The sequence below is a fragment of the Nuphar pumila genome, chromosome 6, assembly GCF_984573655.1.
Source record: "Nuphar pumila chromosome 6, dmNupPumi1.hap1.1, whole genome shotgun sequence".
NCBI classification, from domain to species: domain Eukaryota; kingdom Viridiplantae; phylum Streptophyta; class Magnoliopsida; order Nymphaeales; family Nymphaeaceae; genus Nuphar; species Nuphar pumila.
The window spans coordinates 109,614,308-109,640,421 of record NC_143254.1 but is presented as its reverse complement, the minus strand read 5'-3'; the positions used below and the strand labels follow the sequence as shown (position 1 = coordinate 109,640,421).

Below are 26,114 nucleotides of genomic sequence, written 5' to 3'. Positions count from 1 at the left end.
CGTCTGCCAACCTGACCCGTCAACCCGCCAACCCGTCTGCCAACCCGACCCGTCAACCCGCCAACCCGACCCGCAAACCCACGAACCTGTTTACCCGACCCAACCCATTTATTAAACGGGTTGGTGGGTCGTGTCGGGTTACCCGTTTATTAAACGGGCCGGGTTCGTGTTTGCCACAGCCGACCCGTTTAATAAACGGGTCGGGTTCGGGTTGAGATATGCTGACCCGCCAACCCGATACGATTGCCACCCCTACCCCGAACCGCCGACTATCACACCATTTTTTTTTTCTACACCCCTGTTTGCCCCCCCCCCCCTCACATGAATCCTAGCTACGCCACTGCCATTCACCATCGCTAGAATCCTCAGGAGCGTCGGCAATGTCGTCCGAGGGCCCCCTTCTCCCTCTCTCCACCCATGCTCAGCAGCCCTACGTCACCGAGCTCCTCTCCTTCACCCTCGATCGCCTCCACAAGGTAATAATCACAGAAAACCCTATAAATCGGCTTCGGTTTCTTCGGCGGTTGCCAGATCTGAAATCCTGCTCCCCTCTCTTCCCCCTTTAAGGAACCAGAGCTTCTCCGCATCGATGCAGAGCGAATCCGGCGGCAGATGCAGGAGGTCGCCGTCAACAATTACAGGGCGTTCATTTCGGCCTCCGATGCCCTGAAATCGGTCCACGAAGAAGTGGTCTTGGTCGACAAGCATCTAGAATTGTTGGTACACTGAGCAGATCTCTTTTCTCGCTTTCAATTACACTGCTTTCGGTCCTGTGGTGCTTCCTTACCCATTTTAGATTCGAGGGAATTTTATCGATTGCGTTATTTTGTTATGGTTGTAGATTGGTTCTTGAGATTGTTACTGGGCTGTGGATTGGCTTCCATCAATTTAAGGGTGCCCAACGAAAGAACAAAAAGTGTTTTTTTTTCTTTTCTCTGAAATTCAATATGCTCGTTATACTAAACTTGCATAAGTTTCGATTCACAGATCTGATATTCAATTGATTCTAGATATGCTGGAGTGTTTAGCTTTGTGAGTTGTTAGTTGGATATGTACAAGTAGGTAGCAAAAAATAGCTTGATGGAAAGAACAATGGTGGACAAAGCTTGTCAAATGAACAGTGTTATACATGTATGCACTACCAGCTCACTGACGGTTGCATTTTCATGCTTTCATGGCCGTGGAAAGAACTTTTGTTTCATTCTAGATTTTATGAGTACAAAATGTTTTTGACGGATTGAGATGTTATTTTGTGTATGGTCTCCTTGTCAAGGTACTTTCAGATCACTTGAGTAATGTTGAGAAATTTATGATCCTGTTGTGATGTTTGATTTCCTAAATTTGCGCAGATAGAAGAGATTCCAAAGCTCACAGCCGGCTGCACGGAGTTTATTGACTCTGCTCAACAAATTTTGGAGAAAAGGAAGCTGAATCGTACATTACTTGCAAATCATAGTACATTACTTGATCTGCTTGAAATTCCTCAGCTTATGGACACGTATGTAATGGATTTATTTGCATGTTGCATTTATCTTCTCTGCATGTGCATGATATATGCTGAAAGAGTTCCTCAAAGTGGTCTTTTGAGTTCTTTTTCTGCCTAAAATCACATGCAGCCGTGCACCCTTGTGCCCGTGCATGCACAGGTACACACACATATGTACGTATGTATGTATATATTGGTTCCTCCTAACACCTTACAGTGTGGTTGGGGAATGAAAAGTTTAGTTTTCAATAGTACAGGTGGTTTCTGCTTAATCTGAATATGAGAATGTGTTCATTATTGCTTGTTTATGCTTTGGATCCAACTATTTCAATGAAAAAATCTGAATTTTTATTGGAAAGTTTAAATGCAATATGTACCGTTGATTTTTAAATCATTTATAAACATCTATAAACATAAAATTCTCTAATTTAATGCATGGTTTCCACTAAATAAACCATTGATATAACATGTTTACGGTCCTTTTTTTTCCACATTTGTAAGATCTAATTTATGAAACATACAATAAAACATTGAAACCTAAAACTGTCCATTCTTAGCACACACTGGAAAGTATTAGGAGGACCATATACATACACACATATATACGTATTTATATATGTATATATATGTGTGCACATATGTTTAAATGAACACACATAAGTTTAATTGCATATATGTATGTATATATGTATGTATGTAGGAATTGTGGATGGTTTTCCGGTATGGATGTGAATCACACGTCCGTAAGTCTCTTTTGCTCGTGCATTTTCTAGTCGATTGGTTTGTGCAGATGCATTTAGCATGGTTTATCTAGAAAATGTTTCACATCTAATAATTTGGATGTGAATACTCATTTTTTTGTTGGTTATATTTTGATGGAACCTGAAGCTGTTGATTCAAAGCATGTTAAGTTATATGGATCCTGTTGCTTCAATCTTGATACATTTGGTGTGAAGTTAATCCATTTTATTATCATGACGAGGAATTGAGAGTTTCATTGCTTCCTATGTTTCTTCTACTTGTTAGAGTATGATTTCCACTTGTTATGCCTAACTTTGGAGGTGTTTCTAACGAAACAGTTGTATACGGAATGGGAACTATGATGAAGCTCTTGATTTAGAAGCTTTCGTATCCAGGCTAGCCAAGACACATCCAGAGTGAGTGTTAGGTCCATATTTCTGTTATAACGCTCTTTTTCACTGTGATATATGACTCATGCACAATGTTCTGTTTTGTAGGTCTCCAGTCATTCAATCATTAGCTGCTGAGGTTAAGCACACAACCCAGTCATTGCTCTCTCAGCTACTTCAGAGGCTGCGGTCTAATATACAGGCATGTTGTATTGGAAGATATTATTTTAACTCTGACATCATATTCTCTCCGTGTGTAGTTGAATACATAAAAGTTTGGGCGTTCATCACTTTTCTAAAGATATTTAACTTGTATGAATGCATTATTGCAATAGATTTTTTTATCTACAATATTTTGAAATTTGAACTGTTACTGGAATCATTTCTCTATAATGCAGTTGCCAGAATGCCTTAGAGTTATTTCATATTTAAAGCGCATAGGCGTGTTCACTGAGTCTGAATTGCGTTTACAGGTATGCTTAATAACAATATCATGTTATGCATTGTTCCCCTGAAAAGAAAATGTAATATCTATGCCTTTTACATTAAGGGTCTGTTTGGAAACTGGTAGTTGGAGGGAGTTTATGCATTTCAAAAAGTGCCAGCTGCCAAATTCTGGATTTGGTAACTACCACTTCTAGGAGGTGGTAGTTATCAAATCCAGGATTTGGTGCAAATACAAATGGGAGATGGTCTTACTTCCTTTCCCAAATGCATAAACTCTCAATCTAACTACCAGTTTCCAAGCATCCACCACCAAGGTGGTTTGACCAAGCTTTTACAATTGCATAAACACCTACCCCAGCTACCAGTTCCCAAACAGAGCCTTAGGCATCTGGGAATCAGTCTTTTTCTTGCCAGGATGTATTTTATGCTTGAATATCTGCTCATTTAATGATGGGTTTTTTCACTGAAAACAGTTTTTGAGATGCAGAGAGTCGTGGGTTGCCAGCATTATTGATGATCTTGATCAGAGAAATGTTTATGAATATTTGAGAGGAATGGTGAACTGTCATCGGATGCATCTATTTGATGTTGTTAATCAATACCGTGCTATATTCGTTGATGATACATCTGGAAATGAAGAAATTTATGATGGTGGTCTTCTTTTTAGTTGGTCTATGCACCAAATATCGTCTCATCTCAACACTCTGAAGACCATGTTGCCGATGATATCTGAGGGTTCACTGCTTTCTAGTATCCTTGACCTGTGCATGGCAAGACACTTTACTCTTTTCCTTTTTTTTTTCTTTCCTGCATGCTCACTTTCATATCATCAAGCTTATTGCTGTCTTACGTAGTTCCTGTTGCTTCCTGCCACACTTTCCATTTACTTGGCTAATCAAAGGAACAGTCTGAGTACCACTGTATCAAATGGACATGGACAAGGGTGATACAGATGCAATGTGGATGCATTATTCAAGCATGACTAGGAAAAAGTAGGACTAGGAAGTAATACATTTATGTAGCTAATTACATAAGTTATTCTATATATAATATAGTTTACAAGTAGACACAATTTGCTGTCCAACTGGCTGGGCTCTAGCTATTTAGATGGCAATAAGAGAGTTCTCTCCCCAACTTCTATTCTGTATAATTATTCCTTGTAAGGGAGAGAAGTGAAAAAGTTAAGGGGGTGAGAGTTGCACCATTTTAAGTGGTATGGGGTTCACATTGATAGGGCATATCCTCGACATTGGGTATACAAAATGAAGATTAATCATCTAAGCAAATAATAAATCAAAAGAAGGGGGGAGAATATTTTGTGCATGTCTCTAACTTAAGGGGCTTGATCTATTTTTAGGACCCATGATCATCCCATATATTTATAACTCTAATGAGTTTAAGATTGACCTGGTGATTAGATGCAGTAATTGTAATCAACTATGGGCAATTTACAATGTTATGAAGAAAATACATTAAAAATGACTGCCCTTTTTTGTGGTAAATCTAACACACACACACACACACGTGGAGGTTATGTGTCATGAGCTAGTTTTTTCTCTTGATGGTGATATTTGCTCAAGTCCACCTTGATTCCTATGTGGGTGCTGAAAATATACTTGTGTTTTTGTAACTTTTATGGTGTTATCTTTATTTATATACCAATATATACATGAAATATCATAGTCACGTATATTTTATGATTTATTGTTATTTTGTTGTTGATTATATTTTTTCATGTTACTTAATAAGTTTGTTGGATGTTTTATTCTTTTTCTTCTGATATCTGACTCTCCATTGCCAAGGGCTATATTTGGAAAACTTTGCATGTACCTGCCTGTTTATTCTGTTTGACCTTTATTTACTTGTCAAGCTTTACCTTCACAGGTTGAAAAGTTATATAATTTAGCTATAGGTGAATTATTCGTTACTGAATTGTATCTCTTTTCAAATTTTCTTGACAGTATTCTGGCATGAGTCTTGGATTTGTTGGCTTGGATTTCCGAGGGTTGCTTCCTTCACTTTTTGAAGAGTAAATACACAGCCTTAAGTTTATATATTTATATCTGTTCAAATATTACACTGTTTCTAGTGGTTCATCTTTTTGCATCATTATCCAGTGCAGCGCAGAAACTATTCTCAAAAAATATTGCGACTGCAATCGAAAATTTTCAGGTATGTTTGCATATTTCTAGGATGCCATTTTCATTTACTGGATGATAATAAAAAAGATAAAAGAAAAGAAAAACCCACTGTATGCTTGTACATATACCTGGATGGATAGAATCCCATGTCTTTAACATGGTGTTTCGTAATTCCCAATGAGGGTGAATTAGGCTGGATAGCTTCTGTCTACTTTATGCTTGATGTAGTCCACATGATCTGTAGTTTTTAATCAGATAATTCATTTCTATTTGTAACTTTCAGCTTGTTTTGGATTCTCACCGTTGGGTGCCGGTACCACCACTGGGCATTACAACTGGAAGAGGAGCTGATGATACTCAGGATGATGTTACACCTCCATCGTCTTTAATGGAGCATCCTCCTATTGCTGTTTTTGTCAATGGTAAGCTTATTTGCTGCTAGTTTTTATTCTATTCTTCTCTCCATGCAATTGGGTGAATGAGAAGAGTTCTTACTTTTGCTGGTGTTGTCTACTATGACTTTTCTATGGATTTCTTTATTCCACACCCAAATAACTTTTCCTTATACTGATGAGTCATTATACAATATCTTCTTGTTTTTTGAAAATTTGAAATATGTGCCAAGGTCCTTTAACCAAATATTGATTACTCCCATTCTAGTTATATATCCACTTTGGGAACTTCAGAATCTCTCTAGAACTACCATTCTTTTGGATAGTCTTGCAGTGGTAGTTCCATAGATCAGCACTCTGATATGAGTTTACTTTGACTTTACATCTATGTTGGAATTATTTCTAGGATCTAGTCAAAGACCAGGGAAAGTCTGCTTGAATTTTCTTGGAGGAAAAGATCTCAGTAATCTAAAAATAAAATAAATAAAAATATAATAATGCAAGGAAATACAATTAGAAATGTAAATAAAATGAAAAGGGTTAAAATATGATATTATGAAAATTATCAATAGAATTTAGGGGAATTTTATCAATCTTTTTGTTCTATACATTTATTGCTATGAATTATGATAAATTTGATTTGCAGCTGATATTTGTGATTGACCTTGCAAAAGCTAGATGTAATGGAAATAAGCCAAATCTATTTGCTGCCATCTTTTTGAAGTGCAAATGTTGTAGGATCCAATGTTTGTGGACTTGATTTGATTTATGTCTGACCTAAACTCAGATGGGCTTGAGATACATGGGGTCAAGTGTTTTAGAACAAACCATTGAGAGAGAGAGAGAGGTCACAAAAATGATAAGTATGAAATTAGGGAACTATTTGGGATGACGTTTATCAAGAAAAATTAAGAAAACAAAAAAGGGGACTGTTTGCATGCATTTATTTTTTTATTCATAAGTCATAAACTGAAATGATGTTTTTAAACAAAAACTAAGAAAACAAAAATATAATGACTTTTTGGATCACAAAAATTTGTTGTGGCCCTCATTGACCTTAGTGACCCATACATGGCATTTGTGCACCCCCCCCCCCCCCCCCCTTTCTCTCCCCCCATAGAAAAACTCGATCACAATGATCAAGTACAATGGTGGTGGTCGATGTTTGATGTTGAGTAAATAAGGAAGGAGAGAGGAGAGGGAAGGACAAACCCTTCTTCTCCTATAGTTAAGTGGAGAAGAGAGGAGAGTGTTCAGTGGTGGGTAGATGACGATGAAGGGAAAGGGACAATAGAGAGAACGTTGAATCGTGCATAGATGAAGAAGAATAAAACAGGAGAGGAGAGGAAGAAGGGTTAGTGGCGGGTAGATGAGAAAAGAAAATGGGAAGAACTTGATAGGTGGTCGGTGGTGGGTGTTATGTGGAAGCACAGAATATAATTGAATTAATTTCACCAAATGATGCAAAGTAAAGATAAAACAATCCATAAAGAGAAGACAAACATATATGGTTCACCACAACATGTTTTTCTGTCAAAGAAAACACGGGAAAATTAATATCTTTATTATGTCAAGGCAAGCACAATACAAAAATGTATATGTATAAGGTCTCATTCATAAGAATAAGGCCCAAACAAGAGTCAAAAGTGCAAAGGTCAAATCTATCCACAAATTCTACACCTTTTCAAATGGAGATAAAGAATATTTTGCAACCTCTTTCACCGAAGCCTTCAAAAAGAGAAGCCCTCTCTCTTCCTCTATTCTCCAAAAAAGGAGGTACAGTTGGGTGGTCTTCTCCTCTCACGCACAAGTCTCACAAAAGTCCAAAACCCTTTCAATACATATCAACAAGTGGTATCAAAGCTGCATATTCAATTTTGGTTCCTCATGGATTTTAAGTTTTCTAATGCAAAGTTTGACATTGATAAAATTGATAGGAAGAACAATGTCAGCTTATGGCAAGTCAAGTTTAAGACTCTTTCAACTTAGTAGGGCCTGCATAAGGCCCTAGGAACGAATCTTGCTTCCATATTTGTTCAAGATTGGAAAGACATGTAGTTGAGAGCTTTGGGTATGATTTAGTTGTGCCTCATTAATGAAGTCTTCTATAATGTTCTTGATGAAGAAGACACTACAGTCAAGCTGTGGATTAAGCTTGAAAAACTCTATATGGCAAAGTCTCTCTCAAATCATTTTTATTTGAAGCAATAACATTACAATCTCAAGATGAAAGAATGTACGCCTATTACTGAACACCTCAATTGTCTTTAATAAGATTATTTATGAGTTGACTAGCATAGAAGTGAAATTAGAAAATGAAGATAAGACCCTAATTTTGTTGTTCTCTCTTCCTATATAATATGAGCATCTTGTTACTACATTGATGTATGATAGAGATATCATTGGTGTGGAGGGTATTACTGCAAATGAATTAAGAAAGAAGTCTAGGTTTGTTGACACCCAAACAAAAGGTTTAGTTGCTAGAGGAAGATCAACAGAGAGGAGTTTTGCTAATCAAAAACAAATTTATAGCCAAATCTACATCTATGAATATATTTTTTAAGTGATGTGGCTGAAAGCGCTTTAGGAATTGACACTATAGTCTTGTCAGTTAGTATGAGTAGTGACAACAATTCATATGTTTAGATTCTTGATGTTCCTATCATATATACCCTAATAGGGATTGGTTTACCACCTATGATGCTGTTGATGGTTGTTTAGTCTTGACAGAATAACTTTGTCTGCAAGATTGTTGGAATTGGAACAATTTGACTTAAGATGTATGACAATACTGTTTGAACCATCACTGATATCAGGCATGTCCCTGTGTTGAAAAAGAATTTGATTTCTTTGGGTGCATTAGACTTCAATGGTTGCAAATTTGTGGCTGAACATGGAGTTATGAAAGTCTTGAAAGGTGTTTTAGTTGTTATGGAGAGTAAGAAAATTGGTAATTTTTATGAGTTGCAAGTATATATGTTGAAGAGAAAGGATGAGTTTGTGACCTCTAATTAGTGGAAAGCCTTAGTTGACAATTAGAGCGACAAGAAAATTAAATATTCAAGAGCTGATGATGGTGGTGAATATTGTTCTTTTGAGTTTAAAATGTTTTGCAAAGATAATGGAATCAAATGCCATTTCACTGCTTTAAGTACTCGTCAAAATAGAGCTGTAGAATGTATGAATAGAATCTTGTCAGAGAAAGTGTGCAACATGTTGAGCAATACCGAATTAAGTAAATAGTTTTGGTCTGAAGTAGTCAATACATGTTTTATGGTGAACAGATCACCTAATATTGCAAGACTCTATAAGAGGTATGAATTGGTAAATCTCCTGATATTCTTATTTGAAATATTTTTGGCGTCCTGCTTATGTTCATGTTATGAATGATAAGTTAGACCCAAGGGTAGTTTAGTGTATATTTCTTGGTTATGCAAATGGAACTAAGGGTTATCATTCATGGTGTACTGACCCTAAGTCTCCTAATTTTATAAGCAGTTGAGATGTTACCTTTAATAAGATTGCTATGTTGAATGTGAAAAAACATATTGTTGATGAAAACCAGTCTACTAATGAGCTTGTTGAGGTGGAGGTCGATACTTCAACTATTTATCATGACACAAGTCACAAGTATTAGATGATTTGCATGGAGCTTTTAATTGATTTGCGTGGAGCTTCAAGTTCATGTGACAAGGTCACAAGACTACCACTCTTAAAGAAGAACCTCGGCTTGACAGAGGTAAAAGAATTAAATAGGCTTCAATTTGTCTTGGCCTTAAAGATATAGTTGTTTACACCCTGTCAATTGAGCATCAAGAACCATTCAGTTATAAGAAAGCAATGCATGACTGTGATATAGTGATAGATGGAAAGTTAGAATGTGAGTTTGTGAAATTGCCTATGTGCAGAAGGGTAGATTTTTTCCCCATGTTTTACCTGGGGAAACCGTGTATAAGCCTGAAGACATAGTCGCCATCCCGACGGCATAAAATGTCAGGGCTGAATACCCTCAACCCCAGGGCCTATGCTTGCTTCGGCTTATGCTAGGGGATAGCGCCCACGGGAATCGAATCCCGACTGCTCGTATGACAACCGAGGCCACTCCAACTATGCTAACCCCTTTGGGGTTCTGCAGAGAAGGGTAATTAACTGCAATGTATGAATCTAAAGGTTCTGTTAATCTGGGCAAAGACTATGTGTTTAGATTTAATAAATTTCTGCATCTTCTGAAGCTACTATTGATACTAGAGAAACTTTAGTGAACATGGCTTTTCTTAAACTTAGCCGAGAATAGTTGCGAGTCCATGGAACATGACAAATTTAGGGATTTCTGTCAAGGTGAAGATGACTGAAAATAAGTTTTTTATTTTGGGTAATAAAAATGCCATTGTAGGGCATGTGGCTTATAAGACCCATCAAGGGAATTTTGTGTATAATAAGTTTTGCTCCCTTTTGGAAACTCAATAGGATAGTAGGTTGGAATTTTATCATTGTGTACAAACTCCTTAGGGATTGGTATTATAAAATTTCTGTGTTGACTTCCATTAAGAGGCTTTTGGCCTTTTGTATGGCCTCTGTAGGAGGAGAAGACCAATCCACCGTACCCTTCTTTTGGAGAGAGAGAGAGAGAGAGCTCATCCTTTTGAAAAATTTGGTGAAAAAGGTTGCAAGACACTCTTTTGCCCTCATTTGAAGAGGTGTAGAGAATTTGTGGACAGATTTGATCTTTGCACCCTTGACTTTATTGTTTCAAGTCTTGTGCTTGTGAGTGAGACCTATATTTAGGTCTTTGTATTTTGATTGCCTTCACACATAATAAAGATATTATGATGGTGTTTTTATGGACATAGCCACATATTGTGGTGAACCATCTTTTTCTCTTTGTGGTTTGTTTTTTTTCTTTACTTTGCATTGTTTGGTGGAGCCAATTCGATTGTGCTTTCTGCACAACAGTGGGTAGACAAGGGAAGAAGGGGGAGAAGTTAGGAGTTTGATAAAGAACACAAGCGAAAGAATCAGCAGTCCTCTCCCTATCCTACTGTTTGTAAAAAGAAGGGCTTATATCCTTTCTATTAAATTTACAAATGATAAATAAATTGAACAATTTTTATGTTATTTAAAATAAAAATTGATAAAAATGTTTGTTTATAGTTACATTCAAATGATACATGAATCCTTACGGCTTAAACTATAGATCAAGTGGCTATATCCCATGTTTTTTCTGCATAGCTATATGGGGTTAGTATAGAAACTGGAAATTCATAAAAGAAGTTATATTTGATGGAGGCTTTTAATGGATGCTTTAGAATTTTGTAATCATTGTCCAATACCTTCTAGGGTCATATCTTGTGGGATGGAATCCAATGCATAGGTTTAATTAGCCATATATGGTTGGGGGCCAACTGCCACTTCATGCTTCAATTGGCTCCTCATAGTCATCTGTGTAGAAATAGGTATGTGTACCATATATCAATGAGTGTACACACGATCCTATTGTATTTGCTGTTTTGAATGTACACTTTTCTGTCTAGTATTAGTTTCAAGGGTGTTATTGTCTTTCCAGTTCAAATATGTCTTGTGTATGCATAGTGCACCTGCCGAGAAGTCTGTTGAGTTCTTCAGCCTCACATCTCTCTCTCTCATGTGCGTGCATCTAGAAATCTTGGGACAACGTTAAAAGTTTGTCCTGCTTTTTGCCTTTGATTTTGGCAACATTGGCCACATTCCCATCTTACAGAAAATCAATGTCATACTGCACTTTGTACTTGGGAACTTTCACATGCTGTAAGTGCTAAGTAACATGGGTACTTCAAAATGCTTGGTTTGTCCATGTTGATACTGGACTTCTGGGTGCTAGATTTGGCACTTAGACACACACACACACACACATTGCTTAATGTACATGATACATTCTATGATTCTGTAAATACCTTAAACCTCCTGTTTTCTTTTATATTGTAGTTGAGTTATATATATCTCTATGTATGTATAGTGGACATATAATTGCTACAGTTGACCGCATCTGTGGACGACCTTGCCTTTTATATTTTTCGATATTGTTTTTCCGTAGTAGATCTAAGCTTATGGATATGATCTGCATAGTTTGTTTATTGGCGATTTGGCGTTTTGATCATTCGATTTTTGATGTCCCAGCAGGTTCTTCAGGGGCTTTAAAAATTGGCTGTCTACTAGCAAAATTTCATGCCTTAAAAAACATTTTTTCATTGAAAAATGCAACCCAAATTTCGATCCCTAGCAAATCTACTATGCTGAACACATGCTGTGTCAGATTGACTCAAAACAATTTGCACCAATGAGTTTCCAGGTCAACCGCACATGCGGTCGGCTGTAGCAGTATAATTCCATAAATGAAGAATATTTCATAAAATAGTACCATGCTGTCTAGTGAAAAATCATAAGTACAAAGTTTATTTATTCAATCTGACCCCATAGGATGTGTTTATCATGGTCTGGTTATTAGAAAACACGCTTTAGTTTTTCATAAATCTTTGCCTTTTTATTATGAAATGTTGGTGCATTGCAGGCTGTCAAATTTTCAAGTTCCTAAAAAACCTGCTACATTTCATAATCAGTGGTCCAAGGCATATGCGTTACTAAATAAACTATACAGCTCATAGCTGTATGGTTCATTCTATGAAATGTCTAACAAATCATGACTAAATCCATTGGATTTACTCGATTGCAGGTATGGTCGACTCTACAAAAGATTACACACACACTGGTTTATGTATGCATAACCTAGCCACACCCTTCCCTCTTTTTGTAAAACAACCTTGTCAACTAGCCATGCCAAGTACCAGAATCTATGCCTGTGTCAGACTTTATGTGCGTAACATGCCGGAATTATTTCTCTCCTTTTTTTTCTTGGGACCAGTAAGAGAAATAAATGAAAGTTATAAAGAAGGGATCTGTGCAATTAAGGTCCAACCTTATAGTGCATGATCTTCTTACAGCCTATTGGTTCTTCTCACGTCACCATTCTGGTCCCCTTTTATCTTATTTGAGGTAATGATGTTGTAAAATGTAAGAGGATAAGGGTAGAGATGAAGAGGGAGAAGGAAGAAGAGTTGATGAAGGAAGAGAGAGAGAACACTAGGGCACAACGAAAAGGATACTTTTCATTTCTTCCTTTTTGCAACTTATATACATCATTTACAAAGTATAAAGGTTGTGACCAAAATGCCCTTATAAACAAAAGCAAAGACCACTTTACCTAAATTAAAAAAAGACAACTATGCCCTTTACAAACTCCTTCAACACTCCCCCTGAAACTAGATTTCCTCCTACCAAAGCACAATAACCTGAAGTAGATCTTCTATCTTCAACAGCTCTTGCCCAATCAACATCTACATATATCTGAATATCAAAGTGATCATGACTAGCATATAAAATTCCTTTCCCTGGGTTCTGCTTATTTCAGTATGTGATACACAGTATCTATGAGTTTTTGTGGGTGCATGCATAAACCTACTCACCACACTCACAACATAAGCGATGCCTGATCTTGTGATGGTGAGATATATAAGTTTTTCCATTAGTCTTTGATATCTCCCAATATCCTCAAATTTTCCATCTTTATACAATCCCAACTTATGGTTTGGTTCTATAGGTGTATCCACAACTTTACACCCAAGCATGCCAACTTCATCTAATACATCAAGCACATATTTTCTTTGAGAAAGTAATGTCTTTTTTTGGATCTCAACACTTCAATTTCCAAGAAATAATACAAGGGGCTAAGGTCCTTGATATCAAACATCTCATTCTAGTATCTTTTGAGTTTAAATCTTCTGTTCATGATCTCCAGTAATTATAATATCATCAACATAAACAATTAAAATTGACAGTTTCTTCTCACCTTTGATAAAAAGAGTATGATCACTAGTACTTCTAATATAGCCAAATTGACTAATAGCTGTACTAAATCTCTCGAACCAAGCTCTAGGTGATTGTTTCAGTCCATATATGGATTTATTTAGTTTGCACACTTGATTCTTTTTTCTCGATAAGTTGAACCCTGGAGAAAAACTCATATATTTCTTCATTCAAGTTTTCTTGAAGAAATTCATTCTTTACATCAAGTTGGTGTAGTTTCCATCCTTTATGAGCTGCCAAACTAATTAGAACTCTAATAGATGTCAATTTAGCAACAAAGGCAAAGGTTTCTTGATAATCTACACCATAGGATTGGTTGTATCACTTAGCCACTAAGCGTGCCTTACTTCTCAATGGATCCATCTGCTTTATATTTGAGTGTGTACACCCACTTGCACCCAAGAGGGGTCCTTCCTTTTGGTATTGACCCTACCTCCGATGTTTGGTTTTTGTCCAATGCATCCATCTCTTGAGAGATAGCCTCTCTCCACTTAGAATGTCTCATTGCCTCTTCCACATTCTTAGGGATCGGATTAGATTGGGAGTTGGCTACAAATGCTTGGTAAGCTTGAGATGTGTAGAAGGTAGATGATATGCGCAGACACCTAGGGAGAGAGAGAGAGAGAGAGAGAGAGAGAGAGAGAGAGAGAGAGACGGCTGCACAATTAAGAGAACTCGTTAGTTTGTAATTAGGGCTAATCTCTAAGTTAAATAGAGAGAACCCAACAAGAGAAATTACATATAAGTCCCTTATTAACTTAAAATTTCAAATAATCTCTAATCTAAGAAAACTTAAACTTAAAACCTCTTAATCTCAACACTCCCTCTCAAGCTGGAGCATAGATATCAATCATGCTCAGCTTGTCACAACATTTTGAGAAATTTGGTCTAGCTAGAGGCTTTGTAAACAAATCTGCAACTTGGTCCTCTGACTTTAGATATTTGGTAGAGATATAACCAGCTTGAACCATATCTCTTACATAGTGACAATCAACCTCAATGTGCTTTGTTCTCTTATGGAAGACATGATTATTCGCTATATATGTGGCAGCCTTGTTATCACACATCATGGTCATAGGAGAGGAAACCTTCACCTGAAGGTCATGAAGAACAGTACGAACTCACATCAATTCAGCAATTGTTTGGGCCATAGCCCTATATTCAAATTCTGCACTCGATCTAGAAACCACATTTTGCTTCTTACTTCTCCATGAAATCAGGTTGTCTCTCAGAAACACACAGAATCCTGTGGTAGATTTTCTATCCACTATAGATCCTGCATAGTCAGCATCAGAATAGGCCACTATCTCCAGATTACCACCTTTCCTGAACAATAACCCTTTTCCAGGAGAAGATTTTAAATACCTGAGAATCATTATAGCTGCATTCCAGTGTACCTCAGTTGGTTTGTCCATAAACTGACTAACTTTGCTTACTGCTAAAGCAATATCCGGCCTGGTAACAGTTACATACAGTAGCTTCCCTACTAGTGAGCGATAGCTCTTGCTATCAACCGGTTTTGTCTCTTCTTCAAACAACTGAACTTTATAGTCCATGGGAATATTTGCTGGTTTAGCTCCCAACATTCTCGTTTCTTTTAATAAGTCAAGAACATACTTTCGTTGAGACAAAACCATCCCTTCACGGTTCCTGGCAACTTCTATACCCAGAAAATATCTAAGTGAACCAAGGTCTTTTGTAACAAAGTGTTTTTGAAGATGAGCTTTTGTGACTTCAATATTTTTCACATCGTCTCCTGTAAGAATGATGTCATCCACATATACCACCATAACAACTATGCCTGAGTTAGTTTTCTTGATAAATAGTGTATGATCTGCCGCTGACCTGTTGAAGCCAAAGCGTGACATCACTTCGAACAACTTTTGAAACCATGCACGAGGGCTTTGTTTCAAGCCATAAATCGCCTTTTTCAATCTACACACCTTCTGATACTCCCCCTCAACCTCGAAACCTGGAGGTTGTTGCATGTAAACTGTCTCAGATAGATCCTCATATAGAAACACATTCTTCACATCTAATTGACATAAGCTCCAACCATGATGAACAACTACTGAGAGAACAACGAATGGTGCCCATTCGTGCAACAAGAGAAAAAGTTTCAAAGAAATCAATACCATATGTCTGAGTATATCCTTTTGCTACTAATCTGGCCTTGTACCTTTCAATAGATCCATTTGATTTGTACTTTATTGTATATACCCATTTGCATCCAACAATGTCAGTATCGACAGGGGGATCAACTAAATCCCATGTATGCTGAGACACTAAAGCATCCATTTCTTCTTGCATAGCCAGTTTCCAGCGGTTATCTAGTTCTGCTTGTTGATAGTTCAGAGGAATCGTTTCAGCAGATAGGGCTGAAATAAAATTTTTTATATGATTTCCAATTCTGACATCGGAGACAAAATGAGATATAGGATATAAGTTACATTGTCGTGTCCCCTTGCGTAGAGCAATAGGCCTGTTATCATCATCATGAAGATCACTATTGTCAGTAGTACTTACCTCAGGAGAAGAAGAGGGTGGAGGCACGGGCAGAGGTGGAGCTCTACGCACATAGACCAATGGAGGATCATTAAATCGTGAAGAGGATGAAGTTTGGTTCGGTACCAAGGGCACAGATTCCAAAGGAAAAGGAGGTATAGGTAAGGGAAAAGGGTCAACTGGACCAACCTGCAGCGGGGAACCGGAACTAGAGAAATATAGAGTGAATTCCAAGAAAGATACATCTGCACTGACATACTCTCAGCGAGAAATAGGATCATAACATCGATATCTCTTTTGATTTTTTGGATAACCTATAAATATGCATTTTGTAGCTTGAGCAGATAATTTATCACGGTCGGGACCAAGTTTGTGTACAAAACAAATACATCCAAATATTTTTGGTGAGAAAGAGAAGAGTAGGGCATTAGGTTTTAGGATATGTAATGGAATTTGATCACCAACAGAAGATGAAGGCATGCAGTTGATCAGATAACAAGCAGTGGTAATCGCATCACCCCAATATAACGCAGGAACATTGGATTGAATCATAATGGTCCTGGCAACATCAAGCAGGTGCCGATGTTTTCGCTCAGCCACCCCATTTTGTTGAGATGAATAGGCACAAGAAGTTTGAGGTTGAATGCCATGATCTTGGTAAAATTGTAACAGAAATTTTGATTTAAACTCAAGAGCATTATCAGTGCGAACAATCTTGACAATAGATTCAAATTGAGTTTTTATTTCAAGAATTAAGGATTTGATAATACTTGGAAATTCAGATCGTTCTTTTATCAAAAACACCCATGACAACTTAGAGAAGTCATCAACAATAACAAGATAGTAGCGACACTGAGTCCTAGTAGGAATCTTACTAGGACCCCATACATTAGCATGAAGAAGTTCAAAGACTTTATGACTAGACTGACTCTGACTTGAAGGGAACGAACTTCGATGATGCTTGCTCAACTGACATGCTTCACATTGAAATGATGTAGTGGAAGGAATTTGAGGAAAGACAAAACAAAACTTTGACAATAAAGGATGACCAAGACGCCGATGCCACTGAACAGGACTGGATGAGTGTTTCACTGTAGCATGAACAATCCCCACTGGATGATGTAGGTAGTAGACTCCATTTTCTTCATAACCTCCACCAATCTTCTTCCCCGTCAGCAAATTCTGAAAATGACAACCCATCGGATCAAATACCACTCTACAGTTTAATTCTTTTGTAAGACAGCTAACAAAGAGTAAACTTTGAGGAAAGTTGAGAGCATGAAGAACATTTTTCAACGGTAAAGAAGAGGATATAAAAATGTTTCCCTGACCAACAACCAGTGAGGAACTCCCATCGGCTAATGAGACTCCTCGGTGAACAGTACTATCCTTTAGATCTGAAAAAACAAGCGAATTTCCACACAAGTGTCTGGATGCACCAGAGTCAATAATCCACTTACTGTCATTCGGAGGAAGAGGATTCTCTGTTGAGTAGGCAACACCGGCTACAGGAGGGGCGGAGCTCAAGGGGTGAAGAGCTATCAACTCATCATATTCAGCTCGACTAAGGGTGATACTGTCACTCGCAGAGATATTATCATGTACATTTGTTGCCTCTAGAGTAGTTACATTTGCTTTAGGCGCATATGGCTTTGATGAAGAAGTGGTTGACCGACCATGCTTGTCCCAACAACGATCTTCTAGATGTCCAGATTTTCCACAGAATGTGCATTGAAGCTTTCCTCTTCCTCCCATACCTCGTCCACTACCTCATTCTCTGATATGATGAATATTTTCACGCCCATAACCAGGGGAGACAACTAGAGCAGATGACTGAGTCACAGGCTGAGATTGTGGAAGAGAGATCGCAAGTCTACTCAGACGATTGTATGCATCAACAAGAGTAGGTACATCTATCCAGTCAACATTTGGACTTTTGCAACGGAGAATTCTGAAGATAGACCTGTAAGAAACCAAGCAACCATAGTCTGTTCTTGATGATCCTTTTGCTTCGAGCAACAAAGAAGCCTATGAGCATTGAGTCTTTCAAACGCAACTTTGACGGAGGCATAGTACTGGGCCAAGGTCTGATCTCCCTGCTGTAAATTATATATCTCCTGTTCGACTTGCAGGATACGACTCACATTCGTCTCTTGTGAGTACGTATCTCGAAGATTGTCCCACATCTGTTTGGCTATATTATAGTAAATTAAACCATCTGCAATATGGGGTTCGACACTATTCATGATCCATGACATAACTATGTCATTATCTTCTTCCCAATTAACATATTTTCCCACTTTTTCAGTGGGTTCGTCTTCCAACAAAATATGTTTTCTACGATGTCCAGATACCGACATCATAAAAGTCCTGGACCACCTGGCATAGTTAGTTTCATTCAACCTTACAGAAGAGTCATACGAGAAGGGATTGGCAAAAGCCTTATACTCCCCAATATGTTCAATTTTGGAGTCACATTTCGAAGTTTCAGCCATATTGAAGATTTAATACTATTTCAGCTGCAAAAAAAATTAGATTCACTTACTTGAACAACAAGTTTTATAATCACGCGTCAGGCAATATGACAACCAGTAAAGAACAGCAGCCCACAAACAGGGATTTTTTTTTTCAATATAGCAGAGAATCACGCCTGCTGTTTCCATGTCATAAAGAACAGCAGCCCACAAACAGGAATATTTTCCAACACATCAGAGAATCACGCCTGCTGTTTCCACGACAGAAAGACAACTGATACTAACATGCTTCTTTCACAGCACGCATGTAAAAAAACCCACGACACAGCAGGGAATCACGACTGCTGAAATCCATATTCTGAAATAAAACAACCAACTGAAATAAAACAACCAACTAAAATCCAGGGAATCACGACCAACGATAATATGCAGACACAGAAAATGAATCACGACAGCTGCTGCTCCCAGACATATATAGCTCGACAGCCAACAAGAATATCAGTTCTTCAGGGCACGGTTAAACAAATCAGTCATATCTCAATCACAAGCAACAACACAACAAGTGAGATTGTTGCTGCTCCCAAACAGCAGGAAATCACGGCAAAAAAAAATATCACGACAAATGAGATTGCTGCTCCTCCCAAACAACAGGAAATCACGATAAATGAGATTGCTGCTGCTCCCAAACAGCAGGAAAACACGGCAAAAGGAAAATCACGGCAGGAACAAAAATCCAAAACTGATGAGCTACCAGACCAAAGACACGCATCCACATCTGCTCCCTTAGATCTGATGACAGATCTGGGTCATGACCTTGGTCAAATCCCAGATCTGTTATCAGATCTTACACAGAAAAAACAGCTAACCTGATTTCAATATTTTTTTTTTCGTTGGTGTAGATCAATCACTATTGATCACGCTCCCGAGATCAATGGCTTTGATACCATGTAGAAGGTAGATGATATGCGCAGACACCTAGGAAGAGAGAGAGAGAGAGAGAGAGAGAGAGAGAGAGAGAGAGAGAGAGAGAGAGCTGCACAATTAAGAGAACTCGTTAGTTTGTAATTAGGGCTAATCTCTAAGTTAAATAGAGAGAGCCCAATAGGAGAAATTACATATAAGTCCCTTATTAACTTAAAATTTCAAATAACCTCTAATCTGAGAAAACTTAAACTTAAAACCTCTTAATCTCAACAAGATGTAGCAGTATGAGTGACAAAATGGCATAAAGGATATGAGGTGCACAGTCTTTTACCTTTCTTGAGGGCAATAGGTAAGTCCACATCTGATGAAGGATTAGCTCCAGTTTCCAAAATCTCAATGTCATGTTCTTGGCTCTGAATCCTTAGAAGTTTCTCCAATCATGGTAATGATTGAGTCAGGCATCACAAAATTTCTCTCCCCTCTTGAATAAGTCCTCATCCTAGTAGTGTCTTCATCTTCTGAACACTCCTTGTGGTCTTCATCAACAATTAAGGGAGTAAGAGGTAAGAATGGACTAGGCTCAACTTTCTCTTTGTTAGTCTCCTCCTTTTCATCATGATAGAACTTTGTTTTAAAAAATGTTACATCCATGGTAACATATTTTCTTCTTTTAAGAGGGTCACAACACGTATAGCTCTTCTGAGTTGGAGAATAACCCAAAAATATACATCTAATAGTGCAAGGATCCAACTTGTCCCTAGTTTGGGCAAAGACATGAACATAGCAAGTGCATCTAAATATTCTTGGTGTGGCATGAAACCTTTTGGTCTTGGGATCATCTCTAAAGGGCATTTTCCTCCTAATGAATCACTTGGCATCTTGTTAACCAAATAGGCAACCATTAAGACTATATCACCTCAATAGTCCTTGGGAACATTCTTATCAAACAATAAGGATCTAGCCACCTCAAGAAGGTGACATTTTTTCCTTTCAGCTACCCGGTTCTGTTGAGGGGGTATAGGGACAAGTTGTATGGGGTTTAATACCATGCTTCATTAGGTAGTCTCTCAGTTGTTGAGAGGTATATTCCCCTCTATCGTCTGATCACAATACCTTGATAGAAACATGATATTGTCTCTCCAATAATGTATGCACAGTGGGAAAAATGGAAGAGACATCATCCTTGTTTTTCATTAAGTAAATGATCGTCATTCTAGTATAGTCATGGACAAAAGATACAAAATAGCAATGCCCTTCATAAGACATGATTGGGCTTGGACCTCATACATCATAATGCAAAGCCTCAAAGGGTCTACAACTCCTAGACTCATTGCCAGGAAAAGGAGTCCTATGATGTTTAGCCCTTTGACATTCATCACAATCCAAGGTAAAGTCGTTTCCTACACTAATTACGTCAGGGACAACCATTCTCATTTTTGACAAAGGTAAGTGTCCTAACCTACTATGCCACAGTCTAACATCTTCTATGGCATGAGATACACTGGGTCCCTTGACAGACATCAAGACTCTAGGTTCATTCAAAATATAGAGGCCTCCTCTCTCATTACTACGACCAAATATCTTCCATCTTCAGGTCCTGAAACACACAATGATAAGGGAAGATGGTTATAGCACAATTTAAAGACTTTGTTATGGAACTCACTAAAAGAAGATTTACTGGAAAAGATGGCACATGAAAAGCAAAGGATAAGGTAAAGGATGGTGTCATGATACTACCCTTCACAATCATGGGAGTGGTGGAGCCATCGGCTAGCTTTATGTGATGCTTTGTGGTTAAGGATATATAATTCATGAAGGGACTCCTCTCGTCTACCATGTGGTTTGTAGCTCCCGAATTTATAATCCAACTCTTAAGAAATGCATTAGAGTCAACTTGATTACCTTTAGTGGAATTATAGGCATGAGAAATTGTAGCAAGAGAGGATGTAGGTGTAGATCTATCTCCGAACTTCATCTTGAGTTCTTCCAACTCTTTTCTCAAGCTTGATAGTATATCCTTCTCTTCAACTTTAGCATTTTCACCTGAAGTCTCGAAATTCATGGAGTGAAGTGCTTTGTTTTTCATGAAGTTAGGCTTCCCAATGATGTCCCAGCATTGTCCCTTGGTGTGCGTTGTCTTGCCACAATGAGTGCAATTTAACTTGTATTTGTCATCACCCGTCCATGCACCTTTACCTCAACCACGACCTGGAGCTCCCTCCTCGACCCTGCTTCTATCAAAGGGCACTCTAGTAACACTTAGTCCTCTTACAAGGACATACCTTTCTACGTTCCCATCAATGTTTTTTTTCTAATTTCCTTCCATCTTCTCTGATAAACAAGGTGTACACGGACCCTAATGAAGGATCTCCCTTCCCCAAAACATTCACCTTGTTGCCTCATATTCTGGGGCCCACACCCTTAGGAGATAAAAAACCTTTCTTTTTTCTTTCTTTGCATTTCTTTTCTGTGCACGTGAAGAACAATCCATTTGATCAAAGTGGTACCACTCATCCCGTGGGCTTCTTAATTCAGCGTAGTACTCACTTATAAACCGGTTTCCTTGTTTGCACTTCATAATCTTTAGCGACATTCATGCCAGAGGTATGTCTGTTTGTCTTCTGTTCTATCATGGCCAGTGTTCAACATCCATTATCATAGTGATACATGCAACACAAAGAACAATATGTTTTGCAACAGAGTACAATTTCTGTGATATCAGAGCTTAGTTTCGGGCAGACATGAAATCATCTGACAATGAGGTAGCCTCCTCTGCCAGTTCCTAGACTTGCTGTGGCTGAAAACCAGTTTAGAGTATAGAAACCCAACATCACACTATGAAAGGTTTGGCCACCTGAAATAACTACCTATTATTGTTTCGTCATTGGAAGGATGGGATGGGATACTATCACCTTGCCAGACAATCCTATCCCTGCTGTTGTGTCAGTATTGCGTGCATGGGTTGTGATCTGCAGAACAAAGTCTGCTGGATGATCTGTGTGACACTTTTGTGTATGGATGATATATGATTGTCTCAAATGTTATTTGTTCTTCTCTAATCTGTCTTATGAGTATTAACTCCAATCCATATCCTGTTTTTCATGTTATTCTCTACAACAGGCGTGTCGATGGCAATGAATGAACTGCGACCATGTGCTCCTCTCAGTCTAAAATATGCTCTTGCACAAGAAGTACAAAATGGCCTGCAGGCTGTAGCAGACTCTCTGATGAGGTATAATGCAACTCGGATGCTCCGGGACAATGAGTCTGTACTTTTCCATTCACTTTGTCGTGCATTCCTCGAGGTCAGAACCCTTAATGCACCAGCCTATCCTTTTCTTGATCTTGTGTATGAATTATCTGAAGGCTAACTTCTATTATACACTGCAGGTTGCATGCCCTTACTGTGTTACATGCTTTGGACGGTGTTATGTTGGTGCTGCACTGATCGACATAAATAATTCATTTGATGGAGTTCGCCGGCTTCTCGTGTCATCTTTGCCTACCATAAAAGGAAGTAAGAAAGCATCTGATGGTCTCATTCAAATTGAGCGGAGGAATAGTATCTCAGATAATGGAGAAGCATTGGTTGAGGAAAATGGTGAGACGCAAGATCAGGAAAAAGAGGCCGCCAATGCAGATGAAAGGAAGGTTGGTGAAATTTCAGGATAATGATTTAACCTTGATGCAGAAAAGAATCTAGTAAAAGCATTTTTTGGTATGTAGATTAGAGATTTGTACAATTCCAGTTTTGTCATTATCATGTACCTTCGAATTTGGTAAAGCCAGCTACAATTTTAATTCTTTTAATCAATATCAGAATATCAGGAATCCCTCTGTCTAATTCCTACAGTTTTTCTACTTTGGGTTGTTCTGGTCATGATGCTCTCGAATGACGGGGATCTATTTGTTTTCTTAACACAACTAATTTGGTTTCAAAGCAATTTTGAGGTAGGACGTCACTTGACAAAACCCATTGGGGGCATTCCTTACCGCCAGGTGTTAGGTTGGAGTTGGTAATGGTGATTAGTTTTTTTTTGAAAGGCAAGCTAGGGTTAGGCAGACCCCCACTAGTTATCATTCAACTTACCACGGGGGTTTGAACCAACCATGCAGAGCCCCCCCCCCCCCCCCCCCCCCGGTTGATGGTGATTTTTTTTATGCAATGGTATCTTTAAAGAAATCATTTACTCACAAGAGTCTAGGCTGAGAAAGGAGATCACAGGAAGTATAAGATGTGTGTGTCATGTATAACTTATTATTTGATTGAGATGCAGGGCCAGTGTCACGGGCATAGAATTTCTGCGACACGCCAGGCTGAGCAGTCTGGCCAGCTTGACGGCTAAAGGCCGTGCACAAACACTTTTTCATGTGTTGAATCATTTCATTGGCCCTACGCAATACCTCGTGTGCAGTTGTCTAGCAGAAGCTGGTCAATCACATCTTCAAATGCGTATTCTATCTAGTCCATGTCACTTAGTGCATAACTGTCTCATACCAGCTATCACTTCTTAAAAAGGCATAAATTTGCCTTAGCCTTACGTACTATGAAGCGTATTGCGACTCTATCTGCATGCTACAACAAAACCTTGCAAATGAAGGAATAAGACCTTGCGGTCTTCAATCCGAAGATTAGTTGATGATTGAACACCATAGCGAAGAGTACCACTTAGACTCATTCACCGGTGCCTAGGCATTCACTCACCTAGCCCCGAGTCACCATACTCGATTGGAATCACCTAAGGTGATTCTTAGATGAGTTAGCCCTAACCCACACGCACCTCATGCATCCAAACGCTATGCGTGAAAAACTCTTGCAAGCCGAGAGGTCCTTAACCAAATTTTCAAAGACAACATTCTTTGATCCGCTGATACTGCTTAACCAAACAACGCTTCACCTCTGTGCCACCACACAATGATGCACTAATGACGATATTGTTGCCTACCGCATGCTATGCTATCACTGCACGTCACCGATTAAGCCAATGCATACCGCACGTTCCTATACTCGGTGCATTTTTCACTCAGTAGAGCTCCGCACTGCACTTGCCCTATTCAGAAGGTTCGATCTAGGACAACTAGAGTCCAACTATTTCTAAGATTGCAAGTTTCAGGCTTTCAGTTGTGCTGTTGGATATGTTTATGCATATGGATACGAGATTCCCTTTTGACATATGAAAATGTGATCCCGTCCATTGCAATTCCAAATCCTCCCGGGTTACACGCCCTTGAATGGAAGGCGAGCACCCACTTTTGAGGGGGTTTGGACACGGCGATGCACGTAGGCCTGGGCATAAGCTGCTAAGCTTTGGGCCTGACATGGTCTGTTTCAGGATGGACTCATATTGGGCGTACAGGCAGTCTATAGATCCAATTCAGCTCATCTTTATTAGACAAAAATTCCAGGATGTTTTGCAGAGCAGACCTGATAGTAGGTACGGGCGATGGGGTTGATGCAAAGAAGCCCTTGTTGTAGTTGTATAGGAAATTAGGAAAGAGAGGGACTCGCAGGCTTCGTAGCCCTCTCCTGAGTACAATTGTGGTGAGCACACTGGCGAATGCGAAATGAATCTTCGAGTCTTCACTGGGATCCCATTTCAAGACAAACCTACCTAAATCCAAAATAAACATACATTTGCTCTCAAAATCAATGGTTTTCCTAGCTAAGAAAATGGCCCAAGAAATTTGATCGCACTAGCAGAGCATACCAGGTTAAAAAATTTGAAATAAAATCCTAGCAAATAGTAGCCCTAAGGGGGTTGGGCTTTGTGGGAGAGTTGACCAGCATGTTTTACACCGTCAGAGAAGCAACCGTAGGCTGGCAGGGTTGATCAGCACAGCCAGGTCTCTTACTCCAGGAGTGGTTTTCTCTACTTCTCATTGGAAAAAAAAATCCTTGCAAACACGGAATAACTATTTTTAGACCATAGAGTTGGGGAAGTAGCCTTGGCATGGCACGTGGCCAGCCCACAATCAACCCTAGACAGCCACATGGTTTGCTTGGAAAAAAATGCCATGCCAAAGGCTTGGCATGGCAATAGGAGTGCTGCGCCAAGCAAGCTCTTGGCAAAACACTTGACTGCAGCCAAGTTGAGCAAAGCTCGACCAAGTGGCTCGGCTAGGCCCATGCAAGGTAAAAAAAGGACCTTGGGGTCTCTTCCATTTTGTTTGACCACATCCTATTTTGGATCTTGGAGCTCCAATTTGGGTAATGTGGATCTACTTTGAAACTTAAACTGGGTTCAAAGGGGGTTTTGCTAAGTTTTTACCTGGGTTGACCTAGTTTAACTGATTTAAACATGGTACCTATATGGTTTTGACCTAGTTTGTCTTATTTGGACCTATTTGGATTATGTTTGACTGAGTTAACCTAGTATAACTGGTTTTGACCAAGTTTAAACTAATTCAACCATGTTCGAGCTAGGTTAGCCTAATTGGACTTGGGTTGTTTGGGTTTGACTAGGTTCAACTTAGTTTGACCTGGTTTGACTAGGTTGGACCTAGTTTTTATCAAGCCCCTGCTTGGTTCATACGACTCTTGACCAATGTTTGGCTTGGTCTAGTTTTGGCTGCTCTCTTAAAAAGTTCAAGGCCTTTTGCAAAATGATATTGATGAAAGCAGGGTGTGTACAACATGTTTGTGCATTAAAGTTGCATTTTTTTTAAAGCATCAAGTTGGGGTTGAAGCCACTTAATTCACAAATTGTAGCTGGTGCTCT

At 38.7% G+C, this 26,114-nt stretch overlaps 1 protein-coding gene across 1 annotated transcript; it reads left to right on the top strand.

Moving 5' to 3' along the window:
• Positions 1–342: 342 nt before the first annotated feature.
• Positions 343–23,095, top strand: LOC149835661 (conserved oligomeric Golgi complex subunit 8-like). Its single transcript, XM_090010616.1, has 12 exons — positions 343–476; positions 568–720; positions 1,350–1,498; positions 2,566–2,643; positions 2,725–2,818; positions 3,015–3,089; positions 3,537–3,833; positions 5,025–5,092; positions 5,181–5,235; positions 5,488–5,626; positions 22,516–22,700; positions 22,786–23,095. Exons 1-12 carry the CDS (start codon positions 381–383, stop codon positions 23,065–23,067), a joined length of 1,671 nt encoding a protein of 556 aa, XP_089866742.1. The 5' UTR covers positions 343–380; the 3' UTR covers positions 23,068–23,095.
• The last annotated feature ends 3,019 nt before the right edge of the window (positions 23,096–26,114 follow it).

Bases quoted from the DNA above. Each gene is read 5' to 3' on its own strand.
- LOC149835661 (XM_090010616.1), top strand. From the start codon at position 381: ATGTCGTCCGAGGGCCCCCTTCTCCCTCTCTCCACCCATGCTCAGCAG. The intron at 3,090-3,536 runs GTATGCTTAATA...CACTGAAAACAG, and splicing joins AGTCTGAATTGCGTTTACAG to TTTTTGAGATGCAGAGAGTC. The intron at 5,627-22,515 runs GTAAGCTTATTT...TCTCTACAACAG, and splicing joins TATTGCTGTTTTTGTCAATG to GCGTGTCGATGGCAATGAAT.